At 40.3% G+C, this 14,534-nt stretch overlaps 2 protein-coding genes across 5 annotated transcripts in view; both read left to right on the top strand.

Annotated features, from left to right (window-relative positions):
• Window positions 1-1,377: 1,377 nt before the first annotated feature.
• Window positions 1,378-7,999, top strand: usf1 (upstream transcription factor 1). 4 transcript variants are annotated; one of them, XM_015059892.1, is made up of 11 exons: window positions 1,379-1,579; window positions 2,198-2,258; window positions 2,400-2,449; window positions 3,691-3,806; window positions 4,001-4,111; window positions 4,313-4,466; window positions 5,460-5,547; window positions 5,665-5,723; window positions 6,075-6,169; window positions 6,253-6,381; window positions 7,286-7,999. In XM_015059892.1, the coding sequence occupies exons 2-11, from the start codon at window positions 2,251-2,253 to the stop codon at window positions 7,373-7,375; spliced, it is 900 nt and encodes a 299-aa protein (XP_014915378.1). In that variant the 5' UTR covers window positions 1,379-1,579; window positions 2,198-2,250; the 3' UTR covers window positions 7,376-7,999. The 4 variants fall into 4 exon arrangements, with proteins under 4 accessions (XP_014915379.1, XP_014915378.1, XP_014915377.1 ...); XM_015059891.1 differs by having other exon boundaries at window positions 2,097-2,258; XM_015059890.1 differs by having other exon boundaries at window positions 2,004-2,258.
• Window positions 8,000-8,084: 85 nt separating this feature from the next.
• Window positions 8,085-14,534, top strand: part of gkup (glucuronokinase with putative uridyl pyrophosphorylase) — a 32,223-nt gene continuing 25,773 nt past the window's right edge. The window contains exons 1-5 of the mRNA XM_015059888.1: window positions 8,085-8,231; window positions 9,854-9,960; window positions 10,067-10,111; window positions 10,196-10,349; window positions 10,430-10,501. Coding sequence (XP_014915374.1) covers window positions 8,175-8,231; window positions 9,854-9,960; window positions 10,067-10,111; window positions 10,196-10,349; window positions 10,430-10,501 — 435 coding nt within the window. The 5' untranslated portion in view covers window positions 8,085-8,174. The remainder of the gene's footprint in view (window positions 8,232-9,853; window positions 9,961-10,066; window positions 10,112-10,195; window positions 10,350-10,429; window positions 10,502-14,534) is intronic.

The following is a 14,534-nucleotide window of genomic DNA, read 5'->3' as shown; positions in this document are numbered from 1 at the left end:
ACAGGTCTAGTCGTGAAGATGAAGGACTCAGGCAGCACAATCGGTAAAATCCAAGGCGCCATGAGGGGAAAACAGCGACGAGATCAACAGGTAAATGCAACTTGAAACAATCTGGGAAACCACAGAGCCTAATCTCAGAGAGGCACAGAGTACCATAAAAAGGAAACACTCAGGCGCTGAAGTGCTGGCAACTCACTCTTCTTATATTCCAAGTTGATGAAGCAGATCTTTGCGAGTCCATGGAATCCAAACACCTGGACCGCCCTCCAGGTGAACAATCTCCTGGCTCTATCTGGTGGTAGACTATGAGAAGACAGCAGACAGAAAATAACTCCCCACAAAGGCCAAAACCCCAGTTCCCAAGTGTTTTATGCTCAAATTACTCTTTAAAACTAAGTTTTTATGCAGAGCATAAGCGAGTTTCATTGAATTTACATAAGATATGTTCAAACAGAATCTCAGAATCTCGGTTCTCCTGGAAAGAATGGCAATACATTAAAAAAATTATTTTAAAATATAGTTCAATAAGTCTGCTCTTAGAAGTACATGTTGTTCAAACCATACTTCCAATAATTGTAAATGAATAAATGTGACTAATTGTCGCTCACATGTAGCGACAAATATTATAAAGCTTTCATTCATAAACGAAATTTCCTACTGTGATGACCGCGCTGGTTTAGCTCAGTGGTTACTTCGTTCAACTCTTCTAAACAGAAATGTTGTCCCTCCCCTAACCGGGATCAAACCACGGGCGCTGTCCAGCCTTTTGAACTTCTTTATTCCAGCCGATATGTTTCGAAACTATAACAAAATCATAAATGTTTATTTCAATAAATGCACTTATTAAGTTGTTTATTTTAACTGCCTCAAATATTTGCTGAAGAAGTAAAACCAGCTTGTCCGTGGAGGGTTCAATGTCAATTTCTTCTAGTGGTAAACAGGGCTAGAATGTGGGAACAACTGTTGGAAGCATCTTTATTGATATTTTTACTAGCATTTTCTTGTGTTGTAGGCTTATTCAGTAATGTAAATAGCAATTTTGGCGAAAAGTTACCAAAATAAGTTTCTTTATATCTGAGCTCAACAGTGACTCCTCGAGGCTTTGACGATTTTATTTGACATGCGTCATGTTAGCTGTTATTACCTTGAACTTCCGCCGTATGTCTTCACACTTTTCCATTTTACTATTACAAATATATCTTTTCATAATGTATAATAGCTTTTATAATGTTAAATCAGGGGCTAATCAACTTCAAAATTTTTTAAAACAATTCCTGACTATTTCATGTCTCGAAACACCAATCAGAAACCGACCATTGTGCTTTATTTTGATAAGCAAAAATCTACTTTTTATCACCGGACATAAAATTTGGGAAATTTTTCACCCAAAAAAGTATCAGAACGCAACTGCTATTTACTGGCGGGATTCTTATGCATTGATGTACCTCCTTTCGACGAGTTGGATGACACCAGATGTCATCCCGTATTTGTTAAATTAATCTGGAACTTTCTTGTCGCGCATGCGTGCCTCCAATGACGGAACTGTGTTGACAAATTTCGCAGGAGGGTCTACGGCAGCGTAAGTACGCCTTGTGCAGTCTGTCTTACAATCGCCACATTTAGCAACGTCTTCATAATTTAGACCAAATGTTGTTTATTGTGGTTAGCAATGCCGCCCAGCAAAGCAAAGGGAAGCTAACGTTCTTTCTGAAACATCTGGGAAAAAAATCCTCTGGGCCAAGTAGTTAAGTGTGAACTATGTCTCGGTTCTCCTCGGTGAAACCTTTTACTTCCTGTGAAACGTCCAAATTAAAACTTTAGCTTAGTCACATCGAACAAAACTTTGTGAAGTCAGTAAAATAAATAAACGAAGCAGCTCGCTTATTCTGATACGTAGCACAAACTAAAACCCATTTATTTTAATATCTTATATTCGTCGCATCTCTGACGCATCCGCATTTATAATCTAGCATTAAATGTAACTCCTTGCTTTATTTTGAAAGCCCAGTCGTTGTGTTTCCGTCATCTCCCATGGAAACGGTCGCTGCGGCTTGCCTATCGTTTCCAGCCATAGCTAACGCTAACAGTCGTTTCAGGTTCAGTCTCCCGGAGATGAGCCATTATCCTGGTCATCAGTGTTCCAAGTTTTAAAGGAAGTTCCTCTATGGTTTTGTTAATCGTCATTTGATCACTACAGCCTGGCTGTCGGAGCGAGTGAGACGGTCTGCCCGTCCAAAACCCTCGGCTGAAATGAAGAGGTGAGTGGGATGGTAGTCCATTCGTACTGTTTTGTACCACATAACAATAACAAAAGAAGTGAACAGTCTAACATTTTAAATATAGTTTTACTTAATATAGCCACAAAATAACCTTCGTTCTTGTGTTTTTGGGGTGTGCAGCCAACAGAAGAGCCCGGAGCCCGAGGGGAGCGTCACTGTTAACGAGGAAGGTAAATTCAGACTTTCTGAGACACCTTCACTTTTTATAGAAGTAATAACATTAACGTATGTATAGTGGTTGTTAGATCAATTGCCTTTAATGTGAGGGGATACATTAGACATGTACTTGTGTTTTGATTAGTCAACATGCACTGTTTACTGCTTTGTGCTATATTCCAATTGTCATCAGAACATTTCCCTTTAGTCTTTCTAGACTATTCATGACCAAAACAACTGGCAGTGACAAATGTGGAATAGCGTTTTTTCCCTATAAAGGTACTAAATCCATATACATTTTAAGTAGTTTATTACCTTAAAAAAATGAATTCTCACAGTATTTTCTACTGCCCTGATGCAAAAATACAGCTCCAGGGCAGTACTGAAGAAAAAACATGTCTTCAGTACAGACATTTTTTTGTTGTTGTTGCTGATAGAAATTACACTGCTTCAGTTTGTATAGTGACATATGAAGTTCTCTAAAATCCTACTTAAAACCTAACTGTTGGATTCAGATGTGAGTTGCCAGTGCAGAGCTTACTCAAGAACAGCAGCAGGCAGGTTTCTGTGTTTCAACACACACAAACAGACAGTGAGAAGGGGACTTATGCAGTGACAGGACAGACAGAAAGTCTGCAGGATGTATGTGGACTGAACGATGTGGAGAGAGGTACAAAACAGTGTTACCAGCAGAGGAGAGTAAAGAGCACAACAAAAACTCTGTACAAAGCCAGCGAGAATGGAAAAATAGTTCCTTTGCTCCAAGAACAACATTCTTACTGTGAAATAAGAATGTTACTTCTTACTTTTGCTCAGTAATATATCTCACAAGAACGAAGGTGCAGATCCCCCAGGTAGTCTTCATATGTCTCTGCCACTGCAGCACCTCTACTTCATGTTTCACGAACACAAGAAAAGAATATGTGTCAACAACAAACTACAAGATCTCCCAAACCAGGGCTTAAAAAACACAATGATGGCATTTTGTTCTTGCATCCCTGAGAGAAAATAGAGAGAGAACCCATTTTTCTGTTCTTGAGGGTGTATGCACAATTATGCACAATTATTTGGAAATGATTATTTTGCCAACTACAGTGCTCTCACACAGTGTTCGTCCACCTCAAACATGAATACTTAAAGTATACTTAGGACAATATGGATTCTGTGCAGAATTATTACGCAACAGAATGAAAACACATTTTCTCATCTTCTTTTTCCTCCGTCGTCTTAACCCTTTAATTGGTGGGATGTTTAGGCTCTGTAGCTACAGCAGAAGATCCAGCCGCCATCGCTGCCATCCAGTCTGCCGCCACCTTCACAGACCCACAGATCAAGTATCAAGTCTTCAAGACAGAAGGAGCTGGTGGGCAGGTACGATGGAGTCGGGAATATTTGTTGGAAAGTAACACCTTTCACATAATACTTACTCACTTATATTTGCAGGCCATTTCATGACCTCACCTGACATGTTGGATAAGTGTGGCTGATGTGTGTAGCTGGACATTCATAATGTGAAGCGGTAGTAAAGAGAGCGTGGGCTCTGATGGCTCCCCGTTGGGTTGCAGGTGACCTACAGGGTGATCCAGGTGTCAGATGGGCAGCTGGAGGCCCAGACAGACGGAGCCGCTGTCAGTCTGGTCGCTGGTTTCCCAGCAACCACGCAGACTGTCACACAGGTGGGAATAGCGCCCTCTGGCTGTAGAGCAATATCAGCAGCACATACAGTTTCCCGCTTATTGAGCAATAAATTAACACCCTAAAATATACACTAGTTGTAAAAACTAAACAAATTCAGGTGTAAATTTTTTGCATCTTCACTGGTATGAAGATGTGCATCGTCCATTCAGTGACCGCTGGTCTTTAATATGTGGTTTTAGGCAGTCATCTCTCAGCCAGAAGGGCTGGAAGGAGATGGCAGCGCTGAGGCCCAGTACGCTTATTACCCGGCCACCATTGCAGAAGCCACTGCTGGCACCATGGTAACTACAGTGCAAGCTACTGACACTCTGCTGGGCCAGACCACCCCAGCAGGTAAGCTGTGCACAATTAAAGTGGCAGTATTATGTAAAATCAACTTTTTTGAGCTGTACATCGTGTTATAATGTTATTCCCTCATCAAAAACATACCTGAAGTGTTGCTTTGATTCTTTCATGCATGTTTGAGAAATCCTTTAACCTGTCATTCACTAGAGGACCCAAATTTGGGTCCTCTAGTGACAGGGGTGTCAAACTCCAGTCCTCAAGGGCCTCTGTCCTGCAACTTTTAGATGTGCCTCTGCTGCACCACACCTGAAAAGAATAATTAGGTCATTAGCAAGGCTCAGGAGAACCGATCTACACAGGGAGGAGGTAATTAAGCCATTTCATTCCACTGTTTTTTACCTGTGGCACATCTAAACACTGCAGGACAGCGGCCCTTGAGGACTGGAGTTGGACACCCCTGTCATTGTGAATGACAGCCTGTGAATGACAGGTTAATCTCCCATTCAGCCTTGCTAAACGCCTGGGTGGATCTAGCTCCGCCTTCAAGATGCAACTCTTCCTCAGAGCTGCAGTTTCCAAGCAGCTCTGAGAGGGAGCAGCCCTCCCCTGTAAATCCCCCACTCTGCTCCTTCAGACTAGCCAGCAGCAATTGGCAAACACCTGAGAACACACCTGAGTTCATTATAGGAGCTACTTCTCTGCGCAAAGCTGGGAAAAACGTTGTATAGAGGTTAATAGAGGAGCCATGTTGAGACGACTTTCAGAAGGCAGAGTTTCATGAGGAAGAGTTTTTAAAGAGACAGAGGCCCAATTTTAAGGCCTTAAATTACAACGTCAACTTCTTTAAAATCATATTTGATTTTTATAACAACTGAATATAACTGAATATTGATTGTGCTGTAAAATGGCACTATGTGCCTGGAAAACACATGATACTGCCTCCTTAAACACTGAGTCCAAAGCTGTGGAAAGAGGATGAAAAATTAGCAGTAGCATAAGAGATGTCGCTTTCTGCAGTTGACTGTAAGGTTTATTTCAAAGGTCAGCTTTATGTGATGATGTCACCCCAAGAAGTTTTAACCGGATCCAGTCAGAGGACGATAGCACCGCGCACCCAGCCATACGTAGCGTGAGTACATCCAGACTCATCAGAATGCTGCTTGGTTCAAATCAGTAAGCCTCAGTTCATAAATGTCTTCTCTACTCCCCAAAATAAAGCATCTAAATCTATTTATTGTTTGCGTAGAAAGCAGGAAGCTCCTCGGGGCTCCAGGGATGAAAAACGGCGAGCGCAGCACAACGAAGGTTGGCATGCATGCTTAACGCGCTCTGATTTTGTTGGGTTTTCATCTAGTTGTTGGTCAGAGATGCAGCTTTTTAGTGGCTATTATTTCTTTAATTCCAGTTTTTGCAAACCTCTGTCCTGCAGATGCTAACTTCAGCTGATTCCAAGTTCACTTTAAGAACAATAAGAACAGAGTTTTCTCTATCTTTCCAGCTGTGACAAGCAGTGAAATACTCATATTAGGCTCTGAGGCATTCATTGTAAAACAGGGTTTTACTAACAGTTTGATATTATCAGCTCTATTTTCCGCGGGGTATTTTTTAAAACAGCTTTCTAAGAAATCTCCGTTTTCAAAAATAATATTCCAACAGTCGAGCGGAGGCGCAGGGACAAGATCAACAACTGGATTGTTCAGCTGTCAAAGACCATCCCAGAGTGTAACATCGACTACACCAAGACAGGCCAGGTAACTTTTGACCCCGGGCAAAATTGACCAACTACCGTTTGGTCTGCCTCGACCTTTTACATCATTTCTGGGCATTTTTCCAGAGTAAAGGGGGGATCTTGTCAAAAGCCTGCGATTACATCAAAGAGCTGAGACAAAGCAACATGAAGCTGGGAGAAGATATCAGCGTTCTGGAACGACTGCGGGTCGACAACCAACTACTAAGACAGGAAGTACGTCGGTGTGCGGTGTGTGTAACATTAACATGTGTCTTCTAATCATGCCGTTTGGACGCGATTCAACAGCATGATTAGGAGAAAAAAAATGTGAATGTATAGAAAGGGTTGTTATGTTCAGATTAGAAGGCAATTTAAATCCAGTACTTTATTGTATTGTGGACAGACATCCCATCTTTGGCAAGATGGAAAAGTGGTTCTTAGGAATTTTGTGTGCAATTATGGAAGTCTCCAAACTATGACGATGTGTTAGGGCCATTGTAGACGGCAAAAATATGGAGTAGATTTCTGAGAAAACAACCTCAGAATTTCAGTTTTTTTCTCAGAAATTTACTCCTCCCTTTTTCTTTTTTCTTTTTTTTTTTATCTACAATGCCCCTAATACGGCGTCGTACAAAACATTCCTGAAAAAATTTGATCAGTATTTGATTCTGACTGCATTACTTTGAACTCTGGTGAACTCTTGTGGCCAATCACAACTACATGCAGTCCAAATAGAATAGAAATAACTTTTTCTGTAGGGAAATTCAGCAACAAAGTGATACGTAAGTTGAAACAAGTAAATTTATGCAAAAAATACAAAAATCGAAGCAATAAGGGTGGAATTTAGAGTGTAGAAAAATACTGTAAAGTTACTGAAAAATAACATACTGCATAAAAAAAACTGAAAAAAGGTACATGTATTATTTGTGCATAAAAAAACATCAACTAACAAGAGGGATGTAAACACGTATTCCTTCTGACTCCCACCACCTCCACCAGGTCAAGAGGTCATCCTAAGATGGAACTTATCCCTTCTGCTTACGTCATTAAAGTCTTTTACCTCAAATTCTAGCTTATAGTCGGCGTGTTTCTAATACTATCTTAAGAAATTAGATAATTTATTCGTGTGTTTTCATAGGTGGAAAACTGGGAATCCAAGAATCAGATCCTGAGGAACCTTTTGCGACAGCATGGCATTGTTGGGTCATCGAGCTCGGATCCTCAGTGAAGCCTGTTGCCAGTGAAGTATTTGAAGATGAATACTAATGGGCCAAAAGAGTACTTGAAATGCTTAGAAAATATGTATCTTGTCATTGAGCATGCACAATATGGGTTAATTATTAGAATATTGTTTTGAATATTCACATCCACCCTTTGTGAAATTTTCCAGATTTTTTTAAGCTCTTAACAATTATGTAATTTACCTAGGAATTATAACATTATTTTTTAACTTAATGGACCTGCAGCGTGTTTTTTTTTTTTTTTTATCAGATTCAGGAAAGCTCTTCTTGATGCCTTTTACTATGAGCATGTATGAACGATCATTCAACTCCAGTACAGGAAGCTCTTATGCTTAAACTCTGTTGTACTTAGTATAAACGGCACTCATTTTAATGTCTCTAGACATTACATTCTTGTGTTGATGTCTGTTATCATTGTCACTTTAAGCAGTCTATACCAAGTTTATCATCCAGATTAAAGTCTGGGTTTGCTTTTGTTTCTCTGCTTGTTGGGGACTGTGGTTACATTGCAACAATGTAACCACTAAGTAAAGAATGAAATGGGTTTAGGAAGTCAAACATTGGATGATAACTGTCTGTCTTTATAATAAAAATGTAAATAGTAAAATGCTGTTTGTTTGTTTTTTTAAATTTATCTATGAATTTGTTAGCTTGAGTTGTAAACGGTGGTGTTTTAATTTGAAGGGTCCACCTGGAAGTGTACTCTCTCTGTAAGGTTAGAGTTTTGACGATCCTCGGTGGAATCTGCATTTTTAAAGCCTCACCAGAACGACCCGACCTGCATCCATGATCTGCATCCTGCTAGTAGCCGGCCACGGCACTGTCCTACAGACACAGATTAAGGTAAACTACCTCTGTGGTTTGTTGCAGAACAAGCAGTGCAAAGTTCACGTCCTTCACGAAAGTGCGACCACTCTGCGAAGAACCGCGTTACAGAAAGTGACGTTTAAACATCACCTACCGCCCTGGCTCCTATCGGTGTCTATTGATTCGTTCTTTTCGATACTTACACGTTCGTACCCTCACAGCGGGACGTTCGGGTCTAAGTGATTTGGGAGTTGTGTAAGTTCTAGGAAGTGAAGCCATGTCCAGCGTCCCCTCTCTGCACTGCGCCGTTCTGCAGATCTCCGTAACAATGTAACGGGTGCAGGTCTTTTAAAAGTCGTAGTTCCGTTCGAGGAACAGCGTTTGTTACCTTTTCATTGTGCCGAATTTATGAGCTCAACCTCTCATTGAAATTAATAACAAGAACAATGTGACAGAAGTGTTGCTTTACCAAAGTAAATGGTACAAACATAAAATGGGCCAGCTGAATTAGGGGATTTGGCACGGAGATGGGGCAGCACTTCTGAGTGACAGTACTTGTGCGAATTTAAACCAAGCTCCTCTGTGGCTTATGGAGAAAATCACACCGTAGGCAGTCAAAAGTGTTATTTATTCCCTTTATTATTCCTCTTTTGCACGTTGCCTGGGTTTTCTGTGTCAAACCTAAACCACTCAACTTTGATTGGCTTCTTGAAAAGTCTAAATTCTTACCACTGCTGGAGGCTGACCCATCAACCGGTCCAATAAGATACAGTCAATCACAACATCACGAGTAGATAAATAATAAAAAGAAGATAAAATAATTTTTGGGGGGAAAAATAATAATAATAATGAGACAATTATGAAATTGGCAGAAAATACCAAAAACTAATAATATAAATAAAATACTAATTTCATCTGCAGCGATTTTCTTCTCCCCTGTTCCTTTTCTCTTTAATTGGTGTTGAAGGTCGGGGAGAATAAATGTGTTTTCAGTCTGGATTTAAACTGATCTACTAACTGAGAAAGCTTCACAGACTGGTTCCACAGAGAAGGCTCTGTCCTCTCTGGTCTTTAACCTGGCTTTAGGGACAGCCAGTCAAAGCTGGTCAGTTGACCTCAGGGCTCTGGATGGAGTATAGGGCTGCAAGAGTAGGACTCATAGAGTTTAGGCACTTAAAAACAATCAATAAACCTTATATTTTACCCAAAAAACAACAGGGAGCCAGTGAAGGGTGCATAAAACAGGGGTAATAGAGTCACGTCTGTTTGTTTTGGTCAGCAAGACGGTTGCAGCATGTTCTCCAGTTGCTCCAGGGAGTTCTGGTCCAACCCTAAATACAAAGAATTACAATAATCTAAACGCAGTGTATTTACACAAAATCACAAATGGGTGCATATTAGACACCCCTGTTCTAGTTTTTAAGCCTACAACTATTTTCGAATTGAAATGTTGATTCAAAATTGTTTTTAATTTCCTATGTCACTATTTTCTGATTGAACCAAAGCAATGGGAACCAGAACAAATAAAGAGTATTTGATGCCTGAATGGATTTATTCAAAAATAAAACCACAGTGAAGCAAAACCTGGACCATGAATGAGCTGGAAAGAAGACGAGATTGAGAGTAAAGCTTTGGGGAATCTTTGTTTCTTTGCCCAGAATGACGACACAGGTTTATACAGCCATCTGACCGGTGTACCCAAGGCTTTGCTTCCTGGGACTGGAGGGAAGAAGATTCTTGACTTCTGGTGGGAAACTGTCAACGTGTAAGTTTGACCGACACCAAACATGAATTGTTCTAACACTATCAGATGTGGAATGTCCCAGTTAAGAGTTCACAACCTTCTGTTGTCACCTGTTGCTTCTTTCTAGGCGGCAGCTCTTCACGGAGGTCTACCTGGTCACCAACGCAGACAAGTGAGTCGCAGAACCAAGCTGCTGTTGATCTGGACTTACTGCCTGAGTTTGCTGCTGCAAATCCTTTACCTCTCCTTTGATCAGGTACAAGCATTACGAGCGCTGGGCCACAGCTAACGACTTCCCGGTGGAGAACATAGTGAACGATGGCAGCACGACCCTGAAGGACCAGCTTGGGGCCGTGGCTGACCTGGAGCTCGTCATAAGGAGTCGCAAGCTGGATGATGACGTTGTTGTGGTACGAGGCAGACAGAATGTCGGTCATTCGGGTAGCACGGCGATGAACATTCAGCCTTTTCTTTCTCTGTGTTTGAGCAGATTGCTGGAGACATGCTGTGTGCTGATCAGAACTTTGATATCGCTCAAGTTATCCGCTTCTTCAGGTCCAAGGTGAGCTTCTATGAAGTGACTGGATATAAGAATAATTATGCTCTGCCTCAAATGAGCAGCTGCTCTCAAACCTGACAAGTTTAAACTTATGCTGCGTCCCAGTTACCGGGGAAGTCGGAACTCAGAGCTGGGTTTGACGTCAGTTCAACAGCGTTTAAGTTAAGAAGTCAGAATTGTCAAGTTGAATCAGACTATAATAGATTAATTTTGTAACTGTCCTCTTTCTTCTGGGATTTGGAGGGACATGAAGAAACATATGAAGGACAAAATTAAATATAATATACCGTCAGTTATCAGCTATGAAATAAAACGGTTCTGAAAGTTGTTGGAAAGTAATATTATGTTGTTTAGATCGTTTTTACGTTACATAAGTCGAATCTGTTTAGCTATATTGTGTCTTTCTGTGAACATGTTGTTGTACAGATAAAAAAAAAATACTAGTATATATAACAAATGGGGGTTATTCTGAGACTTAAGTGTGTGACATAAGCTGTACCTTTGTATTAAAGGATCTAAAACTGTTTATTACAGGAATAAGTATATTGTCTAGAATGACAATGAAAATAACATGCACACAATGATTATTTTGAAGAAAGCTCAGATCTGGTGCTGTTTGGAAATGTTTAATAAATGTTTAAACAGAACAGATTCCAGGAGGATTAGTGAAGAACAGATTTGTTTCTGCCTCATCACTCCTACCTGCTCTATACTTTTTACAGGAAAATCAGCATCTGTTACACTGACACCAGTCCTGATGTGTGTAACACATGCTACAGTCACAATCTTTAATATGTTCTGTGGAGATATTGCCATCAGGGCTGCTGGCCCAAGCCTCCATGGAGACAAAGCGGAATTTTATTTTGGGGCCCTCTATATCTGCTATTAACGTGGATTGCTGCAAATCAACAGACGATTAGATCATTCGAACAACTGCTATAAACTCATTGCATCTCTGAATAGTGCTGTTTATGTTATGTCTTATATGCATATCATCTAGTGGTGGCAAAATCAACAAAAAAACTAGTATGCTCTGGACGTAAGATGGAGTACATGAACACATATTCATGATATGCTTTGATTTAAACTAATTTATCTTTGGTGTAATTCCAGTACCGAAAAGTTTATTTTATACCAGATGAGTCTCTCTCACCTGAGAATGTGAACCTGTACTGGGCTGATTCTGTGCCTTCAAATAATTTTAACAATGCTCCTGTAGAAGATTCATAACTTATAACTTATAAGTCTGAAACAGGAACAGGTCTGAATAAACAGTCTGTGTGCTACATTCAAGAGAGCGATTAATTTGATGCATCAAAGAGTGATGTCATCACTGCTCATGTCATTGTTACCATAAGAACTGAACATTCTAATGGTGCATTCACACCAAACACGTTTTGAGCGTCAGGTGAGTCTGGTTTATATTCAAAGTCTATGTGGAGAGTTGGATGCGCTAGATGTGTCAAACACTCCAAAAGGTTCAAGTTGCACCGTGCTAGATGCTCGAAGCGCGCCGCAATGGCCCTCGACGCGCCTCCACATAGACTTTGAATGCAAACCAGATGCACCTGATGCTCGAAACGTGTTTGGTGTGAACGCACCACTACATGTCCAGTGTCACATTAGGTCCATCATATTAGGACCAAAGCCCGGTCCTAATATGATGGACTTTGGGTCAGGGTTAATGTTTAGAGGTAAGGTGCAAATTAAGTTTTAGTTAATGTTAGGGTTAGGAATAGACTAGTATTGGTTAGGGTTAGGCAAAATGTGTGGGTTAGGCAAAATCGCAACCACTAAAATTTTAATACAAGTGACATACTGCAGCTTTAATTTCAGTAAGGAGAGGGCAGGTCAGGAGGGACATGGGTAAGAGCTGCTGCTGACTTACTCATCTGTTAAGTGGTAAAAGGTACAAGGGACAAGTTAAATATATGAATATGTTGGTAATTTTTTTTCCTTAATTCATTAAATGCTAGTGAAATGGAGGTAATCAGTAGTCTGTAGCTAAGCTAACTATGCTAAATGGTTGTTAATCTTACACAGTCTACCCACCTCTCGGAGAAAAACTGAGCTATAAATTGAGACTCTTGCCTTTTTCTCTCTATTTTTTTTTTTTTTTTTGCAAACTTGACTTTATTACTTTTCTTAGCAGCATAGTAACTGCCACAGTTGTTCGTGTTTTCCACTATCTGCAGTGGAACAGCATCACGGTGAAGCGCTCCAAGCAGGAACAACCATTTCATGCAGGGGAAGCGGGGGTTCAGGGCATATATGGATGTGTGTTTTTTGATCTGGGAGAGGGAACATTAAATTTTTACTGCTAAAAACAATCTTTGAAAATACAATATGATTAATTTTGTAATTGACAGGGCCCCAATTTTTTTTTCAATTTCTATGAACAATAAATAAATAAATTAAATGTGGAGGGCACCCTGTTGGTCAGGGCCCCTAGAATTGTCATCACTATTCCCCCTATACTGTGCCCGGGGTGATGACATCACTGCTGATGTCATTGACACCATTGGAACTGAACATTATGACCTCATATACTGGTGCTGAGCAGGCAATTAAAAACTACAGTGATGGTGAAACATTGAGTTACTACAGAAGGCTGATCTGGCATTTAGAAATATAGAAATGGCACCTTGACGGAATACTTAATACAGACAATATGGCAGATCAGCAAAAGAAGTAAGTACCAAATGACTCATGAAACTTGATACCTCTTAACTGACAATTACAATGGACTGTTGAAATGAGAGCATCACATACCCTACATAATAAAAGCCTTCATATTTTTTCACAAGTAATTGCTGTTTTGGGCATTATATGACTGGTTTAACCCAACCACTATTACACATGGGATTATTGTGCCCCTTTAAAATGAAGTTTACTGAAAATTTCAAAATAAAAGCCTCAATATTCCTCTCAAGTTAATGCACTGTCTTAGGCAGTGCACTAATATTAGTCTTTTCCATAAAATAAAAATCTCCCAGGCTGGTGCACTGCCTTGCGCAATATTCCTCCACTAGAGTGAGAAACGGAGTGGATTTCTGACCCCAAAACAGTTTTTAACTCGCCCTCACGCCCACAAATATCGCTCTGTTGGTATGAAAGTCGGTCATGATGACACCATCTCTCTCTCTCATTGCTGCTTTTACTGTGAATGAGGTACAGATATGAATTGCGGTACTATCAAAGATGAGAAATAGCCCTCTCGCACCCTTCAAACAGTTTTCGAATACGTCTCACGGTTCCTGAATGGGAAGGAGTTGTTCGGACTGCTTTTTTCAGAGAAACTGACTGGGTGTCTCACAAAGATAGAATTCTTTCTCCACCTTTCTGTCTCACACACATGACAGTTGACTGAGGGCAGAGCTGCGCTTTAGAACTACAAAGATGGCTGAAGGTTAGAACTACATTAATGGCAGAACAATCAGTTACTAGAGAGGAGGGCTGGCAGTTTAGAACTACAATGATGGTGGAACTCTGAGTTACTACAGAAGGAGGCTGAGCAGAATGTTAGAACTGCAGACACGGCAGAATGTTTTGGGCATTATTTATAACTGATTTAACCCAACCACTGTTAGTGAGAGGATTAGTGTAAGAGCCAAAAATGTCAGTTTGTAACATTGTTTATTATTGTGTATGCTGTTTGCATATTTAGATATTTTAATAAGATTCCATTTCATTATGTTTTTTGCAGAAAAGCGCCACCTAATGGACGTAATTGAAATTGTGTGAAAAGTGCTGTGTCACTTTAGTTTATGAAAGGAAGTTGAATGTGGCGCATTCAACTGAGCTCTACACAGTTTTTGACCGTTAGGTTACTTTACATGTGGAATGCTGTGCAAGATTAAAGAATCATCTGTAACATCTGCTCAAAGAAAAGTAAAGTTCGTCAGACTTTGTATGGATGTTGTAAGTACTTCTTTAATTCACTGAAAGATGCACAAAGGCATATCGTGGGACAGAAACGCGTCAACTGAGAGCTAAGCTAATGAAGATCAACGAAAGAAAACGGAAGCTTGTTAAA

This window comes from Poecilia latipinna, unplaced genomic scaffold (genome assembly GCF_001443285.1).
Source record: "Poecilia latipinna isolate Pla-1442-1.1 unplaced genomic scaffold, P_latipinna-1.0 Scaffold1666, whole genome shotgun sequence".
Classification (NCBI taxonomy): Eukaryota; Metazoa; Chordata; class Actinopteri; order Cyprinodontiformes; family Poeciliidae; genus Poecilia; species Poecilia latipinna.
The sequence above is the reverse complement of the archived record's forward strand: the minus strand, read 5'-3'. Positions and strand labels throughout refer to the sequence as shown.